Consider the following 26199-nt stretch of genomic DNA (forward strand, 5'->3'; position numbering starts at 1 on the left):
CGGGTATTGCTGTAACGTTAGGACTCTTCTGGCCTCCGTCACAATGGCCATATTTCTGTTTATTCGTTTTTCTCTTGTTTTACTGGACTGTCATCTTTTGGGGACATAAATCAGTTCGGATGTAGGCACGAATACCAAGTGTTTATACAGTAATAAAATTTGTGAAACAGGAAATACTTTTCCTTGGAGGAAACGGCCGGTTTGCGCACCATGGACAAACTTCGCTTCAGGCCAGCTTCAACAAGTCCCAGCCCAAACAGGCGCGAAACCAGTCATGTACACCCACTTTTTTTTTTTTTTTTTTTTTTTTTTTTTTTGTCTTTGTCGCCCGATTTTCGCTTACCGCGGCCGGCCATTAGAGAGACTAATTCTAGTACGGAAGTTTCGGAGGTTCCTCCCTTGCCAGAGCTCAGTCAGTTTATAACTGCCCGCGTACGTACAATATTGTGGCATGATGGGCAGCGCTGCATTAGCCTACCTAGGTACCAAGACATTTCCGTACCTACCTACCTACCTACCGTACAGTACCTAGGTACTTAAAGTACTGACCGCTAAGCACCGTCTTGCTGTACGGTACGATTAGGACAGTGTTGACAAGGATGTGCACAGTCGGAGAGCTTTTACCGTGACTTTTGGATCAGATCAAAATTCTCCCAGTGAAGTGGGTCGTGGTAGTTGTGGCCAACAGATGCCCCAGCATTTGGATTGCAACATGGATGCATTGTCCGCCAGGTACCCGCGGCAGCATTGCTGCGGGAAAGAGCTGATCCAAGCCCTCGCAAGTCAAACAATTACCCATAATGTTTTGCCCATTTTACTTCAGGTGTTCGGATGGCCGGTACTCAAAACGGTTGGTAACAATGGTTTATTTAATTGCATTTCAAAGTGTTTATACAAACATTATTTGGCCTGTTCTAAACGGACCATATCAGCCGCAATATTATGGCCTGCTGAAAAGTGGAGTCGGGTTATTGTTCTGTTGCGTGTCATGAAGTACTTCGTACTATTACGGAGAGTAACAAACAGGCAGTGGAGGGCAGGGGTGAAGAGAAGAGGCCGGGCCAGCGAACCGCCCGGAACCCCATGGGCCAATCATTAAACCACGCGAAACAAATGCTCAGGGAAACGTAATTACTACATAATTCAAGCTGCCTCGTTCGGTAGACCGAGCTGGGCAGACAGACAGGGGACATGCCTCCTGGCGCCCATCGATCGATGCTAGAACTACCGTACTGTAGTTCGAGCGGCACGGACATTCGCCAAATGCTCAAACAATACGGAGTACTTTGGGTACCATGGCCACAAAGATGGTTCCCAAAGGGAGGCAAGCGATTGGAGATCAATTTTTCAGCCACAGTGCAAAAACTGCAATGGGGCATTGGTGGCTGTCTGTCTAACTTGGGTAGGTGTGAAGTAAACCATGGTAATTTTTTATGCCGAGATCGACCTCGTTATGTGGAAATGACAATTACCCAGCTTTGCTAGGCAGACTAGCTATGCAAGTCATTTCTTGGTATCTACCGTACGTACGGTGGTACCGTGTGTACATGCAGTAAACAAAATAAAAACAATAAAAAAACTCGCCGACGACTGATCTGCGTTGGGGGTGGCTCCTCTCCAGCCGTGCGTGGTATTTCATGTAATTGTTTTACGTCGTGGTTCAACGCAATGCATCGAAGGGCCTAGATTCTTGGGATCGACAGATGGTTTGCCCCAATCAAAAAGAACAACAACGCATGTCAACCTTTGGGGTTTGGGGGGTTTTCCTTCTCTCCGCTCAGCTCAGTCAACTTTTTAATTTCCTATTCCCGCCAGTCTCACGTCGTGACTGGTTTACTTTTATTTGGCGTCTGTTCCTGCTAAATTGTACCTTGCATTTGCATATGCTCCCTTGTGCCTGATTCTTGTTGCCTGTGTGTCTACAGTACGTTTTCAGTGTGCATTTCGCTTCCTCGTCATCGCAACTTGTTGCACTTAGAAATTGGATCGACCTATCCCGTGCCAACCGCGTTGTTGTACTAGACTTGCCAGACACAGAGAAAAAGAAAAAAAGAGCGACCTATCCGTTCGGGGATTTCGGCGGAGCCGACACCATAACCAGGCAAGTACTGAAGTACTTCCGGAGAACAAGTGCTTACGCTAGCGATCATGAGAGAGGTTCACAGATGCACTGAGTGTTTTTACTTTCACACTGTGACTGTTGATCTCATTCCTCGTCATGCTTCAAAGATCTACATAGTAAACGGATAGTCTTGGTCCCACCGTATCCCGATCCCCCGGTTTCTACTGCTCCTGTGTACAGGGTAATCATGCGTATTCTTGCCATATATGACACACAGAAGACCCAACTGCCTGGGTATTTGTTACTGAGCCAGGGTTAACTACTATGTAGTGGTGGGGAATACGGTGAGCATTTCGGAAACCCTATTCCGGTTTAAGATTGATGAACTATGAATAACTAGGCCTACATCATAATTACTGAAATACGGTTGTCATCGGATTGGGTATACATAGTTGACTGGAGTAGTAGCTGGGTTATATACAATGAGACCGTGCGGCAAACACATATCAACATATATAAGGCCTTGTCTGTCCTGAACGTCGTGATAGCTCCCAACGAACGAACGAAGAAGCAATATCTCCAAGTACATGGTTCCTTATGCAGTTTCAACATATGAATGTACCGGAAGTTCTCTGCTTTCCAAAACCGAGCTGTTTTGTATTCCTACTCATGCAGACATGATACTATGGGCAGTATTGAGCGAATCCATACTTGATCTCCGACCGCAAACCTCAAGCCACATTTGTGAATACAAACTCCTGCATGTTCAGGTGGGAAACCAGGAATATGTACAAATTATAGAGGCAGTCTGTCTCGTTTGGGAACGTGTAGCGCTCAAGGAGTATCGAGAATGTCGAATAACCCACTCGCCAGCAGATCAGATCTTAGGGCAGGATGGAAGCTACCCATATCAAAGAACGGTCGACATGGAAACTTGCGCCCATTATGTCTCTCCCCGTCCTGACTTGTGGAGGAGAATATAATGCCGTGGTGATGATTGGTTGGTGGTGAAATTTATAACGGGCCCATGTACGCCTGGCTGAACACGCCCAAAGACGAGCACTGGCTGATTCCCAACGACACCCGAACAGTTGCTAATTTCAGCGGTTTCCTCAAGTCGACAAAACTATTCCCTCGTAATATTTTTCGAAGCTGCACAAAGATATATCCCTTTTGATACCAAAAAAACGCCGATGATGCCCACTCGAAACTCAACAACAGAAAATCCCGCTTGCAGGTCGTGTCAGCGCGGGGAGAAAACAATTCCGAAAGCGCCGTAGAAACAATAGACACAGGCAAAAGAAAAGGAGGTATTTGCCGGCGATGAAATTTTAGAGTCAGTCTTTTCAGTCGGTATCCATGCCATCCACGTCGTCGGCGTCGCTTCCCCACTCGGCATCGTCGTCGTCGTCGTCCTCGCCGGCGGTGCCGACCGTCCTCTCCACCACGGTGTCGACGCCACCGTCGGCCCGTACCCTCTGGCGCAGGACCTCCTTGCCAAAGAGCTTGCTCTTGCCCGCCTTCTTGGACAGCTTGGCCTTTTCGACCATCTCCCCGACCGACATCTCCTCGACCTCCTCGACCGTGATGCCGCGCTCCTCTGCGATGCGGCGCTTCTCGGAGCCGCGCAGGCGCGGGAGCAGGTGCTCGTTCTCGGCGACGAGCTTGCGCGCGGCGGCGACCTCGCGCTCGCGCTTGCCCGCCATGCGCTTCTTGTAAAAGACGCGCTCGCGGCGGGCCCGGATCTCGGCGATGCGGTCCATGGCCTTGAGCGTCTTTTGGAAGAGGTCGCGGTTGTAGCGCACAGGGACGTTGCGTCGCGCCGCCAGCTGCAGCGTCGAGTCGACCGTCATCTCCTTGCCGGCCGCCTTGCGGAAGGCCTTTGTCCACTTGAGCTTGCGGGGGTTGCGCTTCATCTTGAACTGTACGCCGGGAGACAAGTCGTCCAAGAGTTAGCGATCTATCATTCAGCCATATAATTTTTTTTTCTCCCAATACTGTCATCCAGAGCACAGGGTGATACTGACGTTCTTGTGGCATTTACTCCTGCAGAACCGAAACACCCGGGCATCGTTCCTCACGAACTGTATGCCCTTGCCTGGGTAGGCCGGCCTGGAACAAAAATAGCACGTCTCGATCCTGAATAGAACCCCATTAGCAATAGTCCATGTGTGTCCATCATGCAATCGGTGACGACTATGCTATCTCTTACCTCATCTTTGCGATTCGAGGATGCCGGGCTGTTTGAATATGAACAACAAGTGCTGTACTATTGTGCCGTCCAAACCAGAAGCAAGCCAAGGTCCGCCGCCCGCGAACACCGACTTTTTTTTGGTGGGGCTGAACTTTTTTTCGCCGCCGCAGGTGGAACCGAAGTGAGTCGTTATCTTATCTTGAACCAACCAGAGGTGCCTGCGCCGCCCTATGTCGCCCGACATTTGTTCCGCCGTTGACGCGACCCCTACCTAATCTCTCGCTTTGGAGTTCCCGAACTGACCAAAATTCTTCGGTGCCATCATCACATAACAGCAAAGCGCAATTTTAGGCCGTCGCAAAGGACATACCAGCACACTTGCAGAAAGTACCCAACCACTCGGTACACAACAAAAGCATACATTCATCATGGCCTCCACAGTTGGACTCGTCGCCGGTGCTGCCGTGGCAGCATTTCTTGTACGATTGTTACCGTCTCCCGGGGTTCCGTGAATCTCGGTGTTGCGCACTCATAAACCCAATCAATACTAACCAATAGTTCCGCTCTAGGGTCGGGCAGGATATGTCGCATTGCGAAGGTCTCGAGGTGGTGTGGGCGCCATGGGCAAGGCATTTTACAAGGGCGGCTTCGAGTCCAAGATGAACCAGAAGGAAGCCTCGTTGATTTTATCGCTAAAGTGAGTGCCACACGACTCCCGACTTACTCACTCTCGGGAGCCCGTTGGCTCTGAAGGGAATCAGCTTACAGAAACAAATTAACTTTACTGACACGTTCTCTTCTCAACAGCGAGCGGAGCATCACCAAAGACAAAGTGCGCAAGGCACACCGCACACTGATGCTGCTGAACCACCCCGATCGAGGCGGCAGCCCTTACCTTGCCACCAAAATCAACGAGGCCAAGGAACTACTCGAAAAGCAGGCTTCTTAGCGACAAGCTGTTTCAAAATAAATACTGCTGCCCATCAGGCATTGGCTGTACTAATGTAGAAATATCAAAACACAAAACTGTATCAACAAACCCAATCATGACGGCAACGGCGTTCGGAGTCGGAGGAGACGACGGGCTCTTGCATTTTACTGAGACCCGTTGGCTGGACTTGTATAGATTTAATACTAGAACCATCTCCCAGCTAAGGCATTAGCCTCCTTATTGTTCCACCAAAAAAGAGTCAAAGTTGGGCGCCCGAATAACAACGGCACTTGGTAATTGTTGACTGATGAACAGAGCTTTAACCCTTGTCACTAGAAAGAGTCTGTAATCAAGCCGAGTCATATCCGTTTGCACGGGGCAAGCCAACAGGATCGCCGCCGTCATTCGCTTCGTCGGAGCTCCAGCCGCCTTCAGCATCTACCTCATTCTCTTGGAAAGGTCGCTCGCTGCGGAGTGTATGGTTTGTTTAGCAACTGTAGTTGGCATCAAGATCGTGTTGTACGTGTTGGCTACTCACATCTTCTTGCCCATGGCCCTATCAAAACTCTCCTGTCGGATCACCTGGGCCATTGCCAGCATGGCCTGAAGAGTGTACGTAGCATCATTGCCGGCGTTGTGCAGATACCGATGACGTATCTCTAGGCTTTCCAGAACGCGACTCAACCTGGTTGCATTGGGCTCCCGGCGCCAGTGCTGAAACATGTGCGCTGTGTCGATCACATCAAAAATGTCGGGGACTTTGCGCGCATCGTAGTTGATCTTCTCTAGATGCTCTACATCGGCCATTATGTCATGGCCAACGAGCACAGTACAGGCGTCTCTATGACCGGGCCAGCTCGACGAGGGCATACCAAGATGAGAAGCCACTTGCTGGGCGATTTTTGCCTTGGGAACCAGTTGCGACTGTCCAAAGTTGAAGTTCTGTTGGTTGTTTGCTACATGCTGGCCGTTCGTGGCCCACGAGTTCTCCTTTATCACGTAGTGGTATGACTGGATCAGGTTGAACCAACTCTGGGACTTGTCCCCGGCTGGTATGCCCCGGAGGGAGGAGGTGTCGATTTCAGCGATGCCGATCTCGGTGACTATGTTGTGATTCAGCTCATAAGTCTCGACGTCGACACAGACGAACTTCATGTTGGATGGAAGCTTTGCCCGAGAGTTGCCCAAGGTGAGATTCTGTAATCCTTGGGCTACAGACTGTTGCTTGCCCTGGCGAAGGCCTAGATAACGCTGTACTCGTTTGGTAGTCAAGCCCCATTTTTGACGATCCGCAACTCGCTGGATGGCTCGTTTCTTTTTCTTTGCGTCACCCTTTTTGAACGTTTGAACGTTACTCAGCCCATGTATGAGTTCCTGGAACTGCTGCTGGGCTTGGGATGTAACGCCGTTTAATGGGTTATTTTCGCGAAGCGTTTTAATGTCTGGAAGGGCAAGAAATTCATCAAAGCTGGCTGTTCGTCCAAGAAAGCGAGGCCGGGGTGTACCACCCAGCCCGAACCGGACCCTGAACTTATCGGCGTTAATGCCGATGGGGATAGTCAGGTTGATACCTAGGGCGGCGTTGGTATAGTTGAGGAGATGCTGCAGCTGTTTTGTCGGAACAAGCAGGACAGGCAATCTTCCGGGATCCGGATTTTGAATGTAGTAAAAATCCCAAATCTGATTGTTATAAATCGCCGGCGTCTGAAAGTACTTGGAGGCTGCAGGCCGGTTGCCGTTTCCAATGAAGTTGGCCGGGTACTTTTCAATAAGTAACCAAGAAGTGAACGACTCCTCCCGTGGCGCAAGTTGACCCTGTCCCAATCCTGTCCAAGTCGTGTCTTGGGTCCGCCTGACCTCCTCTGCCATTACATTGTCGACATCTAGGTCGCTGGAGCTGGTGTTCGGCCTCTTGGCGCGCAACATATGGCGATATCCAGATCTCGGCTGCTGCTGCTGCTTGGCCATCTGGGTCTTGCGAAGAGTCGGTCCGTCAGAGCTGTTAGATTCATTGCCGGTACCGCCTTGGGTTTTGGACCTGGCCGAGATGTTTTGTGCTTTGCTTGAGTTGGTCTCTTTAGAGTTCCCTGCGAGGCTCTTCCATCCGTCCATGGTAGCGTCTTGATCGGGTTCCAGTGTGTTGGGGTCCACAAAGATGTCCTCACCGTTGAATATGGATTCAAGGCGGGCACGATGGCCTGCAGAGTCCTTGTCCATATCGTTTTTGAGGTGACGATAAGAATCTATCTGTCTTGGCTACTCAGGCGGGTGGTAGGTGATTGGAGTTCGAAAGCCTACCTAGAATTCTTCGACGGGCTGTAAAAAGTGCAAAGTAGAATGGGATTCGGCTACCTAGATGAATAAGGCACCTACCTTACCTTACCTACCTAGGTAGGTAGGCGGGCATGTACGGCAGGTAAAATGAATAGAAAGTGATAGAAGGTTTATTGCCAGGTAAGGAAGGAACGAGGAAAAGGACATCAACTATTGGGCGTTTGTCCTGTCACGTATACCACTAACCTAGTCCGAATTTATGGTAGGAATCAATCAACTGCCTCTTCAAGGTGGATTGGTTGTTTGTTTGTTTCAGGGACTCAAAGAGGATGACGGCTTGATATGTCATAAAAGGTGACCTGAAGTAATGCTTACAGGTAGATAGGCATGATTTCGCTAGGTACATAATCATCCCACGTCTCACAAACGCCCTGATATCCACCAATCAATCAACTACACCACACAACGCCCCAAGCCAAACAATAAACTCAGCCCGTATTCTACACAGTATGCCCAGCATTAACCAGCTCGTGAAATGGCAAACATAAACAAGGCTCATTATGTTTTGAAAAACTGAGCGGCCTCCTCTTCTGTGACACCGGACACCTCAGATTCCTTCTTGGTGATCAAGCCCAACTTCTCAAACTTGATCCTCCACCACATTTCGCGCCTGTCCCCGTTCAATTCTCCCGATACAATCTTGGTCTTGAGAGACTTCAAAAAGTCGTTGTAGAACACAGGCTCCTCCAGCTCAACAAGCTCATCCCTCATGACGCGCATGTTTTCTGCAGCGCGGTCATAGTTCATATCACCCATGCTGGTATTGATGAATGATATTACTACCTCTCCCATCTGCTTAGTAGCGTTCTCGATAGTCTCCACCTTGTCAGCCGATGCTAGCATCTGCTTGAACTCAGGCACCGAGTTCTCGGCAGAGATCTTTACTCGCTTTGCCTTGCTGGATCCGTTGCCCGAGTTGTTCAACAAGGCGTCGACATCTAGGCCTGAGATCGGCTTGACAACCTCGCGTTGCCGTTTGCCCTTCGCCTTTGGAGGCACTGCAGAATGAAAACCAGAACCGGTCAGTACAAGCTGTGGTAAAATATGTGGGAAACAAGACTTGCCTTTCTTAACTTCGGCAACCTTGATAAGCCTTTCTATTTGGTGTTTGGCCTGGGAAACGACCTTGTGAGGTGGAACCGAATATCGTGTAAGCACCTTAGAGTCCAGATCAAGTGGCTTGTCAGGATGGACTACACGGAAGCGAATGGCTTGGTTGACACGATGGATTATTGGCGAGTACGTATCCTCAATCGGGGCGTATTCTTGAGGCCTAAAGTCAAATCTGTTAGTCGTCTCGGGCACAAAGTAGAGGGGGATCATGTCTCATAAACGCATAATGAACCTACTCCTGATCATCCCCACCAGCTGCAGAAACATCCATAGCGTCTACGTAGTCGCTCATTGCTTTCTCCAGCTCGTCGCTAGGTAGTAGCCTGTGTTTTGTAAGAGTCTGGCCACCGAGTGTGACGACTTTGTCCAGCGGTGGAAATTGATAGTATCGAATGTCCTCTGCGAATGGCAAAGGAACATCGTAAAGACACTCAATGTCTGTGTCTATGTGAGGAATCAGCAGTAGAAGCTGTGGCTCTTTGCCGTCCTTGGCGACCAGTCTAGCTACACCATATGACTCCGTCTCGTATAGCGCGTTGATCAGAGCCGAGAAGGCAAGCTCGTCCTTTTCATTGAACTTGGACGCAAAAATCACGGATGATTCTCCCATGTTCAGGAATCTCTCATACTTGTTGGCTGTTAGCTAAACACACAGCTTTGCACAATTATACATACTATGGAAATATGCTCGGGTGCTTACCTTTTCCCACGGAATAAAACCAAGTATTGTGAAGCTCTTTTTGGTCTCGAGCTTCGTTATGTTGAACTCGGACTCGGGCATTGGAACAGCAGTCCTGCCATAGAGATAGCCCCTGGCCAGTTCCTCTTGGGGAACATCACGCTTGCCACCTGGGGCATCCGGATCCAGGACCTTGTAATTCCTCGCCGTCCTCAAGTCGGTGAACTGACCACCCATACCGTCGCCACCCTCAAAATCCTGCCCTGATTGTGTAGCACCTGCCTCCGACTTGACCATGACGTTGCTTGCGGCAATCGGCCTGGCCTGTTTTGTCTTGAAATATCTTTCAACATGGATACTTAGAGCACCCTCCTGGTATTTCTCTGGGTCACCCAGTGTCAGTTGGCCGTCAAAGCTTTTATATGGCTTTGTCGATTTGATCCTGGGCGTGTCAAGTTCATTCACGGCTTCGATCATCGTGCCGTAGACACTCTCTTTACAGTCATTCGACAGAGACTTGAGTAGTTTCTCGTTTCTGGCCTACGATGGTGGTTTCGGCGTTAGAAATAACAACACCGGTTGGTTTGAGATGTTTTGGTCAAGCATACCTTTAGCTGCGACTTGTCCTCCTCTTTGAATGGGTATTCAGGGTCATCAAAGTCGACTCCTCTGATATGTTTTTCAGTAAATTGTACGTCTGAACAGATAACCACAGGAGATCAAGATGGGGCAAGCCTTACATGATTGTAATTTCAATGTTCAACTGGTTGATGCGCTCAGCTATCTCGCCTAGCGAATCACCATCAATCGCTCCCTGTCCATCCGTGACGAGGACAATCTTGCGCCTGTACTTGAGACGCTGAGGCGCCGCCTCGTCGATCATGGCGATTGCCACCACGATTGCCGAGACAACGTCACCATCCGAAGTGCTGCTAGGAACCAGTTTGTCTTGCAGCGACTTGAGGGCAGAAAGGGTCATGGGAGCAACATTCTGGAGAACTGATATGTTGTTATAGCCTTGGTCACCGGCGTCGTCCAGGGGATTATCAGTAGCATCCGTCCGCACGCCCACTACGCCAACCTGCCACGTCTTGCGCGATGCGGCGGTTGTGGTGCATAACTTGTCCCAGATGTAGCGCATGCTCCAGTCCAAGTCAGATTCGGTACGACCGTTGTTGCAGTCTCCCATCGACGACCCGAGGTCGATAACGTAGACTGTCGCCTCTTTATCAGCCATCTTGTGTAGCGGAGGCCTGGCAGGCTGAGGTGTTTGTTTTCTTTTTTCCACCCTCGTCAACTAAAATTGCAGAATTTTCATGTTCTGGAATTTCCTCATTTCTTGGTGTCAGTGATACAAGAAACGGAGATCCATCAAGTCTTGTTGCGTTTGTTAGTACAATGGAAGTTAGGTACCCCAGTTTAGGCAGTCATTGTGAAGGCGCGACGCGCCAGATCTTGAGAATGACAGCGCGCAGTCACGTGTGGCTAGCTTCCCTAACCGGAAATGCTGGGCGTTTTAAGTTGACCCTCGCCACAGTCAATCGACGCCGTCACTTCCGAACCTTGAAATACAAAACAGAGTTTCAGTCTCCCCTCTCTTCTTTTCTCTGTGCAAAAAAAAAAAACAAAAAAAACACGACATTCCAGCCGACATACGCTGGTATACGTGTCGACATGGCAGAACGTTCGCTCATTTTCTCGCCTGCTCCGTACCATATAATCTCGTAGGTGCTTCCGAGTGAACCGAGGTTCTCGAAAAGTACCTCGATGGTTGATCATACCCCACAAATTCGTATGATGCTAACACTCATGACTTTGTAGATATGGCACACTACTGGGCACCACATTTTTCCAGGTGAGTTCCTCCTTTACTTTCCTCCTTTGCTGACTATCAAAATATAATGCTGACTAGGTACAATTTCTCAGTCTTTCGTCAACGGAATAGTTGCATTCAGAGCATTGCCGAGGCCGCAGTTCTCAATTCTTCAACAGAAGATATTCCCCGTTTATTTTGTCATTCAATCCGTGCTTCCAGTCACACTAGCCTTGACTTGGCCTGGATCCAGGAATGGACTCCAGAGCACGGCATCTGGCATTGCCGGTGTGCTTGACGAGCAAAACCGCTGGGGCCTTCTGGTGCCCATAGCCACCATGTTTGTGACTGGTGTCGCAAACTTGCTTTGGCTGCTTCCGGCGACAACAGGATGCATGTTGGAGAGACGAGTGCAGGGTAGGTTCTTTCTATCTTTCCTGGTTTTCTCTGTCTCTTATGCTGCCCAATTCAGTTCCAGTTCGACTTATTAACAATACATTTCTTCCAACAGAGAAAAAGGATGGGAAACGCAGCTATGATCCCGCTCCTCACTCAGAGGAGATGAAGGCACTGAACAAGAAGTTCGGTATTCTTCACGGCATATCATCGTTGTTGAACCTGGGCACATTTATTGCGCTCATCGCCTATGGCTTCACTTTGGCAGGCCATCTTCACTGATGCATGACCGCAATTGCAACAAGCTAAGGGGATCCATCCGGGCTATCTTTATTTTTGACTTGTCTGGTGCGATGAAACTTTCACAGGAATGGAACAATGTTTAAGTGTTGTTGCCATGTTGACGAATGTTCTACGAGCTGGCTCAATTGACCTACGATGTAGCATAGCAGTCGACTTTCATGATGATAATGCAAATGCTATTATTCTAAATGGGTATATCATACCTCTTTGCAGACTTATCCAGATCTGGACCAACAAGATCCAAAAAGGGCCGAGGAATACAACAGAGGTCTCCTACCGCCATTGCTAGAAACCACTCATCCAACGCACTCCTTCATGCCGACACGATCTAGGGGCTGCAGTATGGCTTGCTGCTTTTCCATGCGACCGTACTTCTAGAGGAAACCAAGGTATAGCCGATGCAATGATTTGTCTGTCGTCCTTTCCAGGCAAACGCTATTAGGATTATCCGCAACGAAAAAACACAGCCGCCAAGCTGACAGAGCTCAGGGACGTCTTGTGCCGAGGTGCCGAATCTCGTTCCTCGCCGCAATGAGCTGTTTCTTTGCTTCTTCCAACTCGCCCTTTCGATCCTCTACTGTCGGCTTCAGCGTCGTTTCCTTGGCGGCGTGCCTAGACTTGTTGAAGTAGTGGCCGAGCGACCACTTACCCGGCGGTCTGGTGAGCATCTCTTCAATGTCGACCTGTTCCGGCGGTTTTGGGAACTCCCTCAGCAGCGGGTCGCGCTGACGCTCGGTGAGCGAAGTGGTGCGGTTCGACTCGAGACTCGTCGACGAGGAGAAGGACGACGACGACGCAATGGCCGAGTTGCGGCCCCGCAGGCCTGGCCGGCCGTCGCTCAGGTCGGTGATGGTGGAAGATACGGTCGAAGAGATGGAGCTGCGGTGCGAACGTGTCGGCAGCTGGCAGTCCTTGGTGCTGGTCGGTTTGCTTGCTGAGGATAGGTTGGTGGAGGTGCGTGATTGAGGCGAAGTCCCGTCGTCGACTGCGCTGTGGGGACTGTCTCGACCTTTTATCATTCTGAGATACTTGTTGAGGGATCCCAGGGTCCCGGAATCGTCGTCGGACTCCATCTTTGTGTGAATCTTGTCCTGGATGAACTTGTGCTTTTCTTGGGGATATATCTTCAACACCTTGTACAGTTGCGCGGACCAGAAATTCGAAAGGGTGGACTCGAGGAGTGATATAGATCGATCGATGAAGTACGTGAACAGGAAGAACCGGGTTGGCTCCAAAAGAGAATACTATGTCACGCGCGCTCACGCAGTGGTGGTTTCCAGTGACTTTTCTTGAGCTCTTTTGCAGTGCTCTTTATAGTAATAACTTTTGGCAGAATTGTGTGGTGTTTATGCCAACATAAATAAATGATAATAAATAATAAACAAAGCTTAATCTTGCATGAGGCCTCGAGGACGGTGAATTAGTGCGGATGGTGAGCTTGCTAAAGAAGAATCGATTCTCCGAGATAAAAATATCAAAAAAAGGCTCAAAAATATGTAATTTCCTAGGACTGCTTTATAATTACGACGTGGATTTGATTTGATAGTCCCGAAGACGCCGGGGGGTCATTAAGAATATCAGTTGGTTTAGTCGTGGCTAATCTAGCCTGCGGCAAGGTTCATTAAGACTACATGTCAGTTCTGCCTTCTTGTGTCTAGGTCATGCCTGCTTTCATGAGGCGGCATGGCCGAAATTTCCTCTATGAGGTTTTGTTTTCCCAATCTCGCTGCACCTGCCTATATACATGCTTGAATTATATGGATTTATCCCGAGATCTTTACGTCGGTGTATTGGACTCTTTGACTGCGAATCCGGGCGGCGTCCACCTGAGGTTCGCTCTAGTCTAGACTAGTATCAAGCAAGGCACCTAGGTAGACATTCAATACAAGTCAAGTCATATACAGCCCGTAAAGGATGGTTGGAAAACCGGCCATCCCAGGCAAGATTACGACTATTTTCTGGGCCCGCACAACATAATTCAGCATTATTCATCAGCTGTTACGGATGTCGTCGTGTCAACTAATTCGTAGACAACTTGAAAATAATAAAACAAAATCACAACAAGTTTAATCCCTGTGACGTAGGTAGCACAGTCACTATAAAGAGGCTAGCCAGTCATTTTCTGCTGTCTCGCTCGTCTCATCTCGCTCAGGAACGTCATTTTCAAGGGACTAGACCAGGTGTGACATAAGGTAGATAAGGTACCTGCCGATGTACATACTCGGCAAACCCGCGCTAATCGGACGAAGAATCTTGAAAAGTAAAGTCGGATCTAGCCTTGCAAGATATGTCATCCCGCAAAATGGGGACAAAGGTTTGATAATCAATAATCCCGAACTCCCGAAATTCCTTGGCATGTGCTATCCTTCGTCTTAGCATACATGTCAGTCACTTTGAAATCAGCATTGAGCACTGTATTCTGAACCGCACTGTATGATGCTAAATCATATCCAAGTGATTGCGCCTCACTCGCTAAATAAGCTGACAGATTTAGTGGTGTCTCCGAGGGATTCCGATATGGCACCAAACCTTTACTTGTGCTTCTTCGCCTCATTCTTCTTCGCAAGCTCGCTCGTCTTGATGATCTTGGGCCCCTTGGACATAGCCCGTGCCTTGTAGGCCGGTCCTGTAGGTACGAACATGCCAACCTGCTTCTGATAGTCCTTATAGTCCGGGTACTTTCCAGCAGTGATGAGCTCTGTGAGCCACGTCGAGCCCTGGAACAGCGAGAGCAGAGATACCGAACCGACAGCCGCCCAGCTGTACAGGACCTTTGTGTCATAACAGCTCCACTGGTAGAGCAGGAACCAAATGGTCTGCTCGGCGGCAAAGTTGGGGTGCCGACTATAAGCCCAGAGACCGCTCGAAACGAACCCTTGCTCCACCTCGGCGTGCGTGTATCCTGGAGGAACCTTGGCAGATTCCTGGTATTGCTTTTTGGCGCCATGGTAGTCCCACTGTTGCTGGTCCGCAAACCATTCCAAGGTGACAAGCCCGAGCTGGATGGACATGAACACGTAATCTGCGGTAGACGCCTGCGGCTCAAACTGGATTGCCAGCAACATCGGATATGCGGGGGCAGCGATCAAGAAGAGGAGGACGCTCTGGATGAAAGAGATGAAGACGACATTGAGGAGGTGGAAAGCCCATGCTGGGGCGTTTTTGCGGACAATCTCCCTGTCAAACACAGTAAGTAAGATGGTCATGTATTAACGTCGGAGTACCCCGCCTGATGGCACAAGCCAAAGGTAGAAAGGGCGCGCACCATCTATAATCCTCAGAGCCAACATTGTATCCTCCCTTTCGGGCGTAGTTGTATGTCAATCGAATCTAGTTATAAAGATCTACATGTCAGCAGTGAATTATATACTATCAGACCCAGGGTGGCTCTTGACTCACGCTCCAAACGGTGCTAAAGAAGAGGGCGGTATCCAGTCTCTCGCTAGGCAGGCCAGCCATGCGCGCCCATATGTCGAAGTGGGCCAGGTAGACTGTAGGCAATAGACTCCAGCATCTATCAACCTGTGAATAGTTCTTGTTGATCTCGGCGACAACCAAGAAGACAAAGCCTAGCACGAGCGAAAAGGCGAACGCGGAGATGAGCGGGTTGGTGCTGAGATAGAGTGCGCGCAGGCTTCCACCTGACGTAAAGACCTCGACTAGCTTGTTGGGAAGCTCGTAGAGCTGAGGGAGAAAGGGCTCGACCGTCTTTGAGAAATCAGAGCACTCCTCCAGCGCATTCAAGGCTGGAAGGGCCATTATGGGCGTATTGCGGGCCTATCGTGTTCGGTGGTTGAGATTGTCGCAAATCTGGGGGGGGATGCTCACTGAGGGGCGCTGTTTCGCGATATTCTTATTTAAAATAGATGTCAGTCAGCCTGTGAGATCTAGATGGCGGGCTAAGACGAATGCACCGGTTTTGGCCCCATCGTGCGCGATTGATGCTTGGCGGTCTGCATTACCTGGAACCCTTATGTAAAAGTAAGGTACCTCCCTTGCCTTTGGACTCAACGAGGAAGACTCTAAAAGTTCACTCAATCCTGCCGCACTGCATTTGCCAACAATGATCTGTCAAAGGATGATGATTTCGAAAGTGTGCGCGTCATTTCCCTGTAAGCAAATTCGCCATGTAAGCCGCAAGACAAGACAAGCGCCAGACGCCGCGCTCTCCGAGCTCCGATGCTCCCGCCATTGTCCCGCTTTCTGGCGATCGCCCTGCGTCATGGATGTTGCAGGGGGTGCAGGGTTGGTTGATGAAGCTTAAAGTTCGTGTTTCTACGTGGTAGAATGCTGTTCCAAATTGATGGATCTCACTACCAATCGTTTGTTATTCTGCAGCGGGTCGTCACTTGCCGAGATTGTAGCTTCAACCAACCAAAATAGAAATCGACACAAAAAAAAAGTTCACCCAGACTATCTACAGCCTTAATCAAATAGATTCAACGCACTGGCCCAATAAGCGCGTCTACCAATCCTGTTTCTTTTTTTTCAATCTGCATGAAGATCGATTAGACTTGATCCAGCATACTCTGTCTACCCACACCCATCATCTGTCTGCCTGCTCCCCTGACTTCCCGATACGGTAGGGATACCATCCTTGTACAACGCATGGTGCAGACAGAAAGGTGGTGGATGGTGCATGCTGACAAAATTGGTCAACATCAACGAATGGGAATTGAGACTGTGCAGCAAAGATATTTGGACGTCATGAGTTGACCGCGTCCGCTCAGCCTCGTGAATACGCGTCTATAGAGGGAGACACGATGACCAAGATACTATGTGTGGCTGAGAAGCCGTCCATCTCCAAGGCTGTCGCCGGTCACCTCTCCGGCGGCCAGTTCCAAACGGTCCGTTTGAAGCTTCCAGATACTCACTCGCTGCTGCTTTGTTCGTCGGTGATACTCACACCCGCAACAGCACAGTACAAGCGTTCAATACATCAAGAATTATTCGTTTACTTATGACTTTGGCCACCCATGGGGTAACTGCGAGGTCACCATGACCTGCGTTACCGGGCATCTGACTGAGGTACAATTTGGTCCCGACTTCAAAGACTGGCATCGACCTACGCCCGACCATCTATTCAGTGCTCCTTTGCACACTCAGGTTGCAAATGTGCGTAATAATTAGCCCTCTAGGCTGGTGCATGGTATTCTTCACGACTTGGCACCTTTGTCTTTTGACATGTCCAAACGGATCGGCGGTCATATAGATAATGCAATAACTAAGACGGGCGTATCGATGCAGAACAAGAAGGACATAGCCGAGAACATTCAGCGTCAAGCTCGGCACGCCCGGGCTTTGTTCATCTGGACAGATTGCGACCGTGAAGGAGAACATATTGGTAGTGAAATACGAGAGGAAGCCAGGAAAGGCAAGCCTGGTATCGAAGTCAAACGAGCGAGATTCAGCAACATCGAGCGGGCGTATGTTTGGATGATGGAGTGGACATCTCTATGATGTTTTTTTCTTCTTCTTTGAAGGCTGGCTCACTGACCATATCTGTAAATTCCCCAGGCACATATTACAAGCTGCCAGAAACCCCGTCAACCTTGATGATATGCAGGTTGCTGCTGTAGCAGCGCGCATAGAGCTGGATCTCCGGATAGGCTTTGCGTTTACCAGGTTTCTCACCATCAACCTGCGCTCTCTTAATGGGCCGCTGAAAGACCTCGTGTTGAGTTACGGTGAAGATAATTCCCTGACCTACAAGGAAAAAAAAAAAAAAAAGCCCTAGGGGTTGTGATCTTCGGCTAACCGAGATGAGTATCTAGGATCATGTCAGTTCCCTACTCTTGGCTTCGTGGTTGACCGATACTTTCGCGTCAAGAATTTTGTGCCCGAGACTTTCTGGAGCATCAAGCTGAGCATCAAGAAGGACGGAAAGAATGGAACCTTCACCTGGACCAGGGGTCGCCTTTTTGATCGAGCGTCTGTAATAATTCTCTACGAACGATGCATCGAGGCCAAGACTGCAACGGTCACCAAAGTACAGGAGAAGCCGACAAGAAAATGGAAGCCGTTGCCTTTGACCACGGTCGAACTCCAAAAGATGGCTACAAAGTTCATCCGGATAAGCGGTCAGCAAACCATGGAAATCGCAGAGAAACTCTACCAAAAGGGGTTCATCAGCTACCCCAGAACCGAGACAGATCGCTTCGACAAAGGTATGAATCTGCGAACCCTGGTGCAAAAGCAGACACAGGACGGTAGATGGGGTCCATTTGCTCAGGGGCTGGTTGATGGCGGGTTTCAACAGCCTCGCAACGGCCGTCACGACGACAAGGCGCACCCTCCAATCCATCCAATCACGTATGCCACCGGCGCTGCCCTCGGCGAAATCGGGGCGGAAGCAGGAAGGGTGTACGAACTTATAGTTCGTCGGTTCCTTGCGTGTTGTTCGGAAGACGCTCAAGGCATGGCTACGGATATTGATGTGACCTATGGACCGGAGACGTTCCATGCGCATGGCGTTGTCGTCATAGAGAGGAACTACCTCGACGTCTACCCTTACGAAAACTGGAGCAACTCAGCGGAGCTGCCACGGCTCACCGTGGGTGAGCAGATCAGCCCGGCCGAGGCGATGATGACTGAAGGCAAAACACAGGCGCCAAGCTATCTTACCGAGGCTGATCTAATCGCTCTCATGGATGCCAATGGGATTGGGACTGATGCCACGATGGCGGAACATATCCAAACCATCCAGACGAGACAGTACGCACGCACAACCGAACTACCAGGACGGAATGCTCAACCAGGCGATGGAGCCGTCGACGAGGAGGACGTAGCCGCACCAGCGGGAAGAGGAGGAAGGGGAGGACGGGGTCGAGGCCGAGGTCGTGGTGGCACACGAGGAGGAAGAGGGGGAGGCGGTGCAACCAGTAGAGGCAGTCGTGGTGGTGTGAAGGTCTTTGTCCCAACACAACTTGGTGTGGCACTGATTGAGGGGTTTGACCGAATGAACTTTGAGATGAGTCTTGGCAAGCCGTTTCTCAGGCGAGAGATGGAAGCCAAGATGAAAGCAATCTGCGAAGGCCGTGCAACAAAGGACGGGGTGCTCGAGGAGAGTATACGCCAGTATCGTCACGTCTACAACCTATCGGCTGAGAATCTCCACGTTTTGCGACAGGTGAGTGATACCCGAATGGGAATGTTTCTTTGGTCCTTGAGCACCTTTATCATGGGCATTACTGTCGCGCAAATAAGGATGTGCATCTATGTGTCACGAATTCCCCTCCATTTTCCTGCCTTGCCTCTTGTGAGCCAAGAGCATCGGAAGCATAACATCTACTACCCTCAACGAACATACCCACCATCACACCACACACATTCTTCAACATTGCTTTTTGATTCTGACTGCCGATCCTTTATATGCACAGGCTTGCAGACAATATCTGTTCAATTAACATTCAGGTAAATCTGTCCCGATGGCGGGGTAAGAAGGCGGCGGTCGTGTTGCGCAGCAGCAAGTTACGGAGAAAAGACGTAGTTGGACAAGCCGAGCTTTGTACCCGAGACTCCGAATGCGGATATGGCATTAATTCATGTGCAGGCATCATTGGTGATGGTGAAGTCGACGCGTTAATTAGGGCTTATGCCCCCGCCAAGTTTATCGTGAGTTTGTTTTCAATCGTCTGTCATAGATTTTGCTCGTGCTTAAAACATGGAGAATCGTTGGTGGCCCCCCCATGTTTCCCATACTGCCGTCACTACGACATGATTCCTTGCAACAAGGAAGGTTGGCTTCTGGAGTGGCTATGCGATGCTGATGATGATGATACCGTGCATACGTTTGTGGATCCTCCCAGAACTCCACGTCTCCGCAGTTGTAGCTTTTTGGTCGAAACTCTTTTGTCCTGTGTCTTCTTCCTCGTCAAGAACGGAGGCCGCCGTGTCTTTTGAAAGAGAGTTTATGTGGCGGCGTTGAAGGGGAGCATTTACAGCCAGTCACTTGACGGCGTGATGGTCACGAACGACCAAATGGATGACAAACAACTCGCATCATAAGGCGGAGGATCCCGGAATGATTTACACAAGGTGGAAATGCCGGGTAGCAGCGGGGCGATGATCTCGAAACCCACATGTGGTGACTGGCGCCGCGACCTGTCAGAGTGCAGTACCGTAGTATATCCCCGCTCCCAGGAAGGCTCCTCCAGTGTCATGTTCTCTCGTCGCGGACTTGGTTTCGAACCTTTGAGCCGTTAGGGGCTAATGTACAGTACAAAGCGGGTTTGTGACATGCTTTGCGAAAACCCGGGTTGTGGGGCCCCCGTTGCTGCTGCTGCTGCCGATAGTACTCACAAACCATGATACATGCGATAGTCTTCTTTGATAGCTACAGTAATAGCATAAGATAGATAGTGATTTACAGGGAGAGATAAAGATGTGCGCATCAAAGGCCCGGCTTTAACTGCTAGATGCGAACGGCTTTCCCGAAAAACCTTACTTGTCAAGCCACAGTGGCCTCTTGCAGCAATTCTCAACAACGTGGAAGGAATGCAATGATGCGCAGTTGCATATGCGGGGGTGTGGCAGCAGCAGCAGCATGTTTTTTGTTGATTTATCTGAACTGCACTGGCTGCAACCCCAAAAGTATCGTACCTACATTCCACTACGTGATACGAAACGACCCAATTTGTGCGCAACGTGCAATAGAAAATCCCGAAAAAAGAAAACAGGGCACACCCCACCCCATATTCCTTTCCGGGAAAACGTGTGTGGTGGATAATTGGCCAAGGAGGTTCTCGACCCCAGCGCCGACGTCACCTGGTCACCCGCATAACGACCAATAGCAGAACAAGACAGGCACACCTGTGCTGATAGCAACAGCTGATGAGGCCGGCACCACCAACAACACCATGGCGGAGATACGCAGTAAATGGGGTTATCCGAGGTACCTTGGTAAATTTAGGTATACTGCGGTACTGTTTAGAAAAAAAAGGTAGGGTTCGTCCAAATGAAGATGGGGGCTGTTGCCCTCCCCGGAGTCAACTTTGGGGCGGCGTCAGCTTATCAATAAGGGAAACGCCGCAAATGGCCACCTACTCATTGTAAGGTGAGGTAAGGTAAGCAGGGCAAACAAAATGGCAAGGCAAAGCGAGGCAAACCAATTTAGGCGAGGGGATTCAGCTGCCCAAAAAGTACCTAGGTACCCCCAAGGACCTTGATGGGCTTTTTTTTTTTTGCGCACACATTTGCATCAAGCGCACCTTGCGACAAAACCGCAAAATAAAAGAAGACGAAGATGCCAAAATTAACAGAAGGGATCCCCCTGATAGGGTTTTGTCCGAACACCAAAGTCTACATATAAAACACAAAACAAAGAGGGCTCTCTCTCCCTGATTTTGTGGGGATAACAAAATGGATCAATGGTACCTCAGGTGCCATGCCGGTACCTTGATCCAGGAGGCCTGTGAGGCGACAGGGGAAGTACTTAACTAGTGCGAAAATAAAATAAAAAAAATTAATGACAGCCAGGATATATTTATTACACGGATACGCGAGGGATCCCGATTCGGTCGTATTGGTCGAGCTGGCCGTCTCTACCTGGCTGCAAACAAGTCACCGGATTGAGCGCATTATAAGGTTTGTTTTGGACTGATCGGAGTCTGGTATCTTTAAATGTCAGTTGTTTGTCTTGCTACTGATAATGACGAATTTAAGGCAAAGTGCAAGGTAGGTAGAACCTCAGACGAGTTACGATACATAACATGTAAACGACCAGCGAAAAATAACAAAAAAAATAAAATAATAATAAAATACAGCTCCCTTGCGCCGGATGTCGTCGTGAAATTGCCGGTTTGGCGACCTGGTAAATTAGGTACCTGGGAATGGTTCTTTTGGTGGGTACCCAAGGTAAATGGCATGGGTAAAGCACTAAGGAAAAGGAACGTTGTCGTGTTTCTGGGGCTGGGTCCCTACTATTGTACATTCCGGCGGCCCGGGTTCCAATTCTAATGCCGCTAGAGCCACAAACAAAAGGAGAGTACAGTACAGTTCAGTCATGGTGTTGTTTGGCTTTTGCCCATGCAAGCCATGGCTTCCACGACTTGATGCATCGCATTCCATGAAGCTTTTGACCATCGGTCAATGGGAAAGGCATGTTAGCAAAGCCGAATTCCTGGTGTGGGATCATTCGCATTATCAATATTTATAATTTAGTCATGATTTAGAGCTAGAAGCATGAAGAAGACCAGCACGAATCAAAGCCAACCCCGAACACCTATGCAGTGACATGACATCTGCGTCCGAATACCGATACTGTGCAAGGATCAAATTAATGATGATTGTCGCGGCCCAACCCTCGCGAAGGGCACAAAAATGATAAATGCACTTGATCCAATTTTGGCAACCCAGCAATAAAGTACCTCTTTTAGCCATCCATAGCAATCAGCGTTGGTCGTCCACATGCTATCCACACCACCCTTTTTTTTTTTTTTTTTTCATTCAGATTACAATATTACTTTTACACGGGGGAGGCAAAAGAAGATGAGAAACATTAATGGGTAGCTAATTTAGGGTTTGCCTGCACTATTCCTGTGTGGTATAAGGGGGCTGGCGACTCGAGCTGCATGCAAAATTGAACTTCTAATAAGCCTTTAGGGCATGTATTGTTTGACCAAAAAAAATCAGATAGTGAGGTTTGTGTGTGTGTGTATGTGAGTGAGAATGTCGTCTGCTGGAACATTCCTGCTTTTAATCACTTGATTGATGTTATACCCTGAACAGGGAAGGCTCGTTTCTTTAGACAAGTGGAGCGACTCAAAGTTGGCTTTCGCTGGCGTGGTGATCCCGGTCAGGAGGTACCTGCCGGTCTGGAGAGAGCTCTCCACTCTACTGCTGGGACCCAGGTGAGCGACGCAGTGGATGCATGGCATAGACTGACTGCTGCTGCTACTACTGCTGCGCTGCTTGCTGCTTGTCGCTGGCTGGGGTGTGTCGTAATTGACACAGGTCCGGGCGGGCGAGAACCGGAACATGGTACATTAGCAGGTGTTGGCGCACACACTTGTCGCACCTCGTCCCCTTCTCTTCCTTTCTTCCCTTCCCAAAGCACAAAGAACAACAAACCCTTAACCCCAAAGATAAAAGAGAGTTATCTCTAGTCACAGTACGATAATCGCTGTTGCAGCACTTGCCATCTTGCCATTCTCAAAACAAAAAAATCCGCCCTTCTTTTGGTTTCCGATCCTTTGACAAGGACCGGTTCGACTTGCTCATTCAGCCTTTTAAATTCGCTTCGGACTTGCATGTAAGTACCTGTTCTATCTATACTTCCCTGTCAAACCTGATTACGTGTGTGACTCAACACACTCATCCCTCGCTCGCCATTTTCTATTATTGCCACCACAAAATCACATCTTGGTTTATTTTCCTGTCAACCTCTATCACATTTGCGAATAGCCCACTGACTCCTTGACTCTCCTCCCTCCACAGACGTCTGAAGCATCAATCTCGGAGGCATCTTGCTCCCGAGATCTCACCAAAAGAACTACTCGAAAATGGCAACCATGGCAACTGCTACTCACGATATCCACGCGACCTCCCCCCGAGACTCCTTAACTGGTGTAGCGGCCCGGAGCGTCCCTGTGACCAAGAATCACCCTCTTCCTCTCCCGACTCCTCCCAACTCCATATCCCCGGGTCTCCCGGCACACGGCCTGCGCGCGCAACTGCAAAAGGCCAGGCTTGACCCCATCGATTCGGACCTGGACTTGCACCACGACGCCGCCGGCAGCGCCCCCGGTGAGGCCCAGGGGGGAAATTCTCTCCTGCCCGACTCCTACGGTGCTATCACGCCCGGCATGCTCGCCAAGTACCACCTGCCCGAGATTATGTTGAATCACGGGCCGCTGGCCATCCGCTATGTCATGGGCTACCTTACTACGTCTGTGCCCGGCTTCTCAGGCATTCCCCCCGCCAAGGCGAGGAGGTTGGTTGTGGCCGCGCTCGAGGGGAAAGGATGTGGAGGCGAAGGAGGTGGAATCAATGGCGATGTCGTATTTGAGAAGGTCGGATGGGGGAGGTGGGACGCACGGCGCCGGGGTCAACCTGCGCGACGAGAGCTCTCACCTCCAACCGAGGGTATGGGAATCCCCATCTCGTCGGTGAGATGGGACGGCAGGCCGCACCATTCCAGTTCGGACGCGTCAGCCTGCGCCTTCTCCCATGAAGATTACGACCACGACATGGCCATGATGGAGAACGAGGCAGACAAGATGTCATTAGACGGTTCTGCCTCTGCGTCTTGCTCCGAAGCCCCTGATTACATCGACACGGACATGATGCGCAATGACGATCCCGAAGATGCGACGGACGATGAGGATTGGGCCGCTGTGGGTGCCGCAGGGCTCCGCGCCGCCTCCTACTCTAATACCGGTTTCGGGGTCTCGCCAGGCGCAAACAAAGTATATAACGGCAGCGGGATGGCTCGAACTCCCCAGCTGCCACGTGGTTTCAACACCAACAACACGACTGTGGGCTTCGCCTCGGCCTCTGACGCACAGGAGCGCGAGGCCGTCGAGGCTCTGCTTCAACTCGGTTCTGTATAAACACACGACTCTGGATTTTATTTTTCTGCATCGGCGCGGCGTTCTCATGAAACAATAGAGAGGATGGGAAGCTTTTCTTTCAAAGCATACTTTTCTGGGAAGCTGAGCTTTTTCGAATCCCCCCTTTTGCCACTTAGTTATTTTAACACAACTCCCCCTCATTTTCTTTCTTCTTACGAGGTTGGCGGACGGATTATGGGTTTTCTCTGAGAAAACAGGCTCGGATTGGGCATGAGCCTGTTTATGTTTGGGTTGGGACGGCACTTATTGATTTGGGGCAGGGGAGGAAAGGCGTGACATGCCTTTTCATAGTTCCTCGTCTGCTCCATCGGTTGAGGCGGCGTCCTCCTGGGTTCGGGTCATCAATCACTTCTCTTGCAGAGTCGGCTTGTTGGTGGCTTTTTTAATTTCTTGGAATGCTGTGTCTAAAACTAACGACACGCGCATACACTCTCACTTCTCGCATACCCTCGAATCACTGCATCTTTCCCTTCTACATTGCTGGTGCGAAGCGAACATCCTGAATTTTTTCCCACCAGCATATGGCTAGAGTTTTTGATCTCTGCCATCACATCCCCATTTACATTCGAGTATCATTTTTTTGCCCCTAGAGTGGGATTCCCCCGACGACGGTTGGCTTCAAATTCCCGCCACGCGATATCAGCACAGGACCACTTCAACAACCTGGCTGCACTACGACTTGCATGCACCATCGAGTCGCACATTATGTTTCTTTTTGGGCGTCTTTAGCAACGGCATTATACCCGCTTCCCAGTTTTCATGGGACGCTTTCGGCAAACGGAACGAAAACGACGAGGAATCACGTCATCTGTCGGCACATTGCGATGTCCAGTTTCAGATGAAACAAAACATTTTCCTTTTCGCGTTCAAGATACCCCTTCTTCTTTGCCGCCTTGTCTCTCATTTTGCGAACAGGCGCTCGACTTTTTTGTTCATATATATACATGCCATCCTCAACTGCGTCTTTGACACCGTATGTGCGTTTTTATCTCATCTTGGGAAGCATTGCTCGGTTTTTTATTCGACATACATTGTGCGGGTCATTGTTCGCCTTTTCTGTACTACAAGAAAAAATGAAAATGGAGGCAGAAGTTTTGAATGGCAATAATAAATGGAGAGGAAGCAATACGTTAGCACGTTGGAAATATATTCTCACCTCTCCGAAATGATATGTGCCACTTTGTGAAATAATTTGGACTAATCCAGTTTGAGATCTTCTTTTGCAAAGTTACGTGTTCTTGTTGAGCTGCTTCGGAACCAGGTCAACTTGCCGCTGGACTAGTCTGGATATTGGCGTGCTAAATGTTGGGAACATAGAAATGTCGGCTGGGATACGTGTTAGTCTGCGTGTCTGATTCCGTTGGAAACCCAGTTCGGTTACATAAGTTTTCAAGCGTTCCCATTGTGTTATATATTATCTTCAATGCTGTGATACCCAGGTACCTGGCTTGATGAGTCGCAGTCGATGGGCGAGTGCATGAACCCGATCCGTACAGGGTGGATACACCGGCAAGCCTCCAAACGAGGTCTCGGTGTAAATTATATGAGCACGATGCACTGTAGTATGTATGACCTGTCGCCCTGAGTATTGCCATGGATAGCCGCGATGCAGGGTAGGTTGATTCATTGGGCTTGCGCAAACAATGATTGAGATTCAATGAAGGAGCTAGTTTTTGCCACCACTTTGTATTTGTTCATCTATGAAATAGATTAGCCAGATCTTTATTTGTTTAAGCAATTTGCATATCTTTTTTCTACTTGATCAGGGCCAATATACATACAACAGGAGGATTCCGGCCCCC

The 26199-nt window shown here is 49.6% G+C and overlaps 10 protein-coding genes across 10 annotated transcripts; 5 read left to right on the forward strand and 5 right to left on the reverse strand.

Moving 5' to 3' along the window:
* Positions 1-2553: 2553 nt before the first annotated feature.
* Positions 2554-4337, reverse strand: PgNI_04624 (uncharacterized protein). The gene is made up of 3 exons (XM_031124668.1): positions 4275-4337; positions 4090-4201; positions 2554-3984 (listed from the first exon to the last, which is right to left on the reverse strand). Exons 1-3 carry the CDS (start codon positions 4277-4279, stop codon positions 3409-3411), a joined length of 693 nt encoding a protein of 230 aa, XP_030984254.1. The 5' UTR covers positions 4280-4337; the 3' UTR covers positions 2554-3408.
* Positions 4338-4684: 347 nt separating this feature from the next.
* On the forward strand, positions 4685-5205 carry PgNI_04625 (uncharacterized protein; the record flags this gene model as incomplete). The annotated part of the gene is made up of 3 exons (XM_031124669.1): positions 4685-4735; positions 4826-4953; positions 5064-5205. The coding sequence occupies 3 exons, from the start codon at positions 4685-4687 to the stop codon at positions 5203-5205; spliced, it is 321 nt and encodes a 106-aa protein (XP_030984253.1).
* Positions 5206-5536: 331 nt separating this feature from the next.
* On the reverse strand, positions 5537-7404 carry PgNI_04626 (uncharacterized protein; the record flags this gene model as incomplete). The annotated part of the gene is made up of 2 exons (XM_031124670.1): positions 5537-5654; positions 5726-7404. 2 exons carry the CDS (start codon positions 7402-7404, stop codon positions 5537-5539), a joined length of 1797 nt encoding a protein of 598 aa, XP_030984252.1.
* A 615-nt stretch (positions 7405-8019) lies between these two features.
* Positions 8020-10722, reverse strand: PgNI_04627 (uncharacterized protein; the record flags this gene model as incomplete). Its single annotated transcript, XM_031124671.1, has 5 exons — positions 10054-10722; positions 9922-9982; positions 9335-9853; positions 8871-9277; positions 8020-8806 (listed from the first exon to the last, which is right to left on the reverse strand). The coding sequence occupies exons 1-5, from the start codon at positions 10548-10550 to the stop codon at positions 8020-8022; spliced, it is 2271 nt and encodes a 756-aa protein (XP_030984251.1). The 5' UTR covers positions 10551-10722.
* Positions 10723-10899: 177 nt separating this feature from the next.
* Positions 10900-12015, forward strand: PgNI_04628 (uncharacterized protein). The gene is made up of 4 exons (XM_031124672.1): positions 10900-11037; positions 11135-11168; positions 11240-11543; positions 11638-12015. The coding sequence occupies exons 1-4, from the start codon at positions 10988-10990 to the stop codon at positions 11802-11804; spliced, it is 555 nt and encodes a 184-aa protein (XP_030984250.1). The 5' UTR covers positions 10900-10987; the 3' UTR covers positions 11805-12015.
* Positions 12016-12310: 295 nt separating this feature from the next.
* On the reverse strand, positions 12311-12898 carry PgNI_04629 (uncharacterized protein; the record flags this gene model as incomplete). Its single annotated transcript, XM_031124673.1, has 1 exon — positions 12311-12898. The coding sequence occupies one exon, from the start codon at positions 12896-12898 to the stop codon at positions 12311-12313; it is 588 nt and encodes a 195-aa protein (XP_030984249.1).
* A 1107-nt stretch (positions 12899-14005) lies between these two features.
* On the reverse strand, positions 14006-15991 carry PgNI_04630 (uncharacterized protein). The gene is made up of 4 exons (XM_031124674.1): positions 15788-15991; positions 15225-15677; positions 15091-15155; positions 14006-15002 (listed from the first exon to the last, which is right to left on the reverse strand). Exons 2-4 carry the CDS (start codon positions 15582-15584, stop codon positions 14357-14359), a joined length of 1071 nt encoding a protein of 356 aa, XP_030985481.1. The 5' UTR covers positions 15585-15677; positions 15788-15991; the 3' UTR covers positions 14006-14356.
* Positions 15992-16205: 214 nt separating this feature from the next.
* On the forward strand, positions 16206-20150 carry PgNI_04631 (uncharacterized protein). Its single transcript, XM_031124675.1, has 8 exons — positions 16206-16407; positions 16515-16672; positions 16743-16940; positions 17073-17251; positions 17343-17512; positions 17600-18954; positions 19239-19439; positions 19634-20150. The coding sequence occupies exons 2-8, from the start codon at positions 16589-16591 to the stop codon at positions 19655-19657; spliced, it is 2211 nt and encodes a 736-aa protein (XP_030985482.1). The 5' UTR covers positions 16206-16407; positions 16515-16588; the 3' UTR covers positions 19658-20150.
* A 1141-nt stretch (positions 20151-21291) lies between these two features.
* PgNI_04632 (uncharacterized protein) lies at positions 21292-21782 on the forward strand (the record flags this gene model as incomplete). Its single annotated transcript, XM_031124676.1, has 2 exons — positions 21292-21410; positions 21590-21782. 2 exons carry the CDS (start codon positions 21292-21294, stop codon positions 21780-21782), a joined length of 312 nt encoding a protein of 103 aa, XP_030985483.1.
* A 1544-nt stretch (positions 21783-23326) lies between these two features.
* PgNI_04633 (uncharacterized protein) lies at positions 23327-24376 on the forward strand (the record flags this gene model as incomplete). The annotated part of the gene is made up of 1 exon (XM_031124677.1): positions 23327-24376. The coding sequence occupies one exon, from the start codon at positions 23327-23329 to the stop codon at positions 24374-24376; it is 1050 nt and encodes a 349-aa protein (XP_030985484.1).
* Between the last annotated feature and the right edge of the window lie 1823 nt (positions 24377-26199).

This window comes from Pyricularia grisea (assembly GCF_004355905.1).
Source record: "Pyricularia grisea strain NI907 chromosome Unknown Pyricularia_grisea_NI907_Scaffold_2, whole genome shotgun sequence".
Lineage (NCBI taxonomy): Eukaryota > Fungi > Ascomycota > Sordariomycetes > Magnaporthales > Pyriculariaceae > Pyricularia > Pyricularia grisea.

Coding starts and splice junctions, on each gene's coding strand:
- PgNI_04624 (XM_031124668.1), bottom strand. Junction 3,985..4,089: donor GGAGTAAATGCCACAAGAAC/GTCAGTATCACC, acceptor CCCGGCGTACAG/TTCAAGATGAAGCGCAACCC.
- PgNI_04628 (XM_031124672.1), top strand. CDS start 10,988: ATGGCAGAACGTTCGCTCATTTTCTCGCCTGCTCCGTACCATATAATC. Junction 11,038..11,134: donor GCTCCGTACCATATAATCTC/GTAGGTGCTTCC, acceptor ATGACTTTGTAG/ATATGGCACACTACTGGGCA. Junction 11,544..11,637: donor GTTGGAGAGACGAGTGCAGG/GTAGGTTCTTTC, acceptor TTCTTCCAACAG/AGAAAAAGGATGGGAAACGC.
- PgNI_04630 (XM_031124674.1), bottom strand. CDS start 15,584: ATGGCCCTTCCAGCCTTGAATGCGCTGGAGGAGTGCTCTGATTTCTCA. Junction 15,156..15,224: donor TCTTTAGCACCGTTTGGAGC/GTGAGTCAAGAG, acceptor CTTTATAACTAG/ATTCGATTGACATACAACTA. Junction 15,003..15,090: donor GGCTCTGAGGATTATAGATG/GTGCGCGCCCTT, acceptor TGTGTTTGACAG/GGAGATTGTCCGCAAAAACG.
- PgNI_04631 (XM_031124675.1), top strand. CDS start 16,589: ATGACCAAGATACTATGTGTGGCTGAGAAGCCGTCCATCTCCAAGGCT. Junction 17,252..17,342: donor TTCAGCAACATCGAGCGGGC/GTATGTTTGGAT, acceptor TAAATTCCCCAG/GCACATATTACAAGCTGCCA. Junction 18,955..19,238: donor ATCTCCACGTTTTGCGACAG/GTGAGTGATACC, acceptor ATTAACATTCAG/GTAAATCTGTCCCGATGGCG.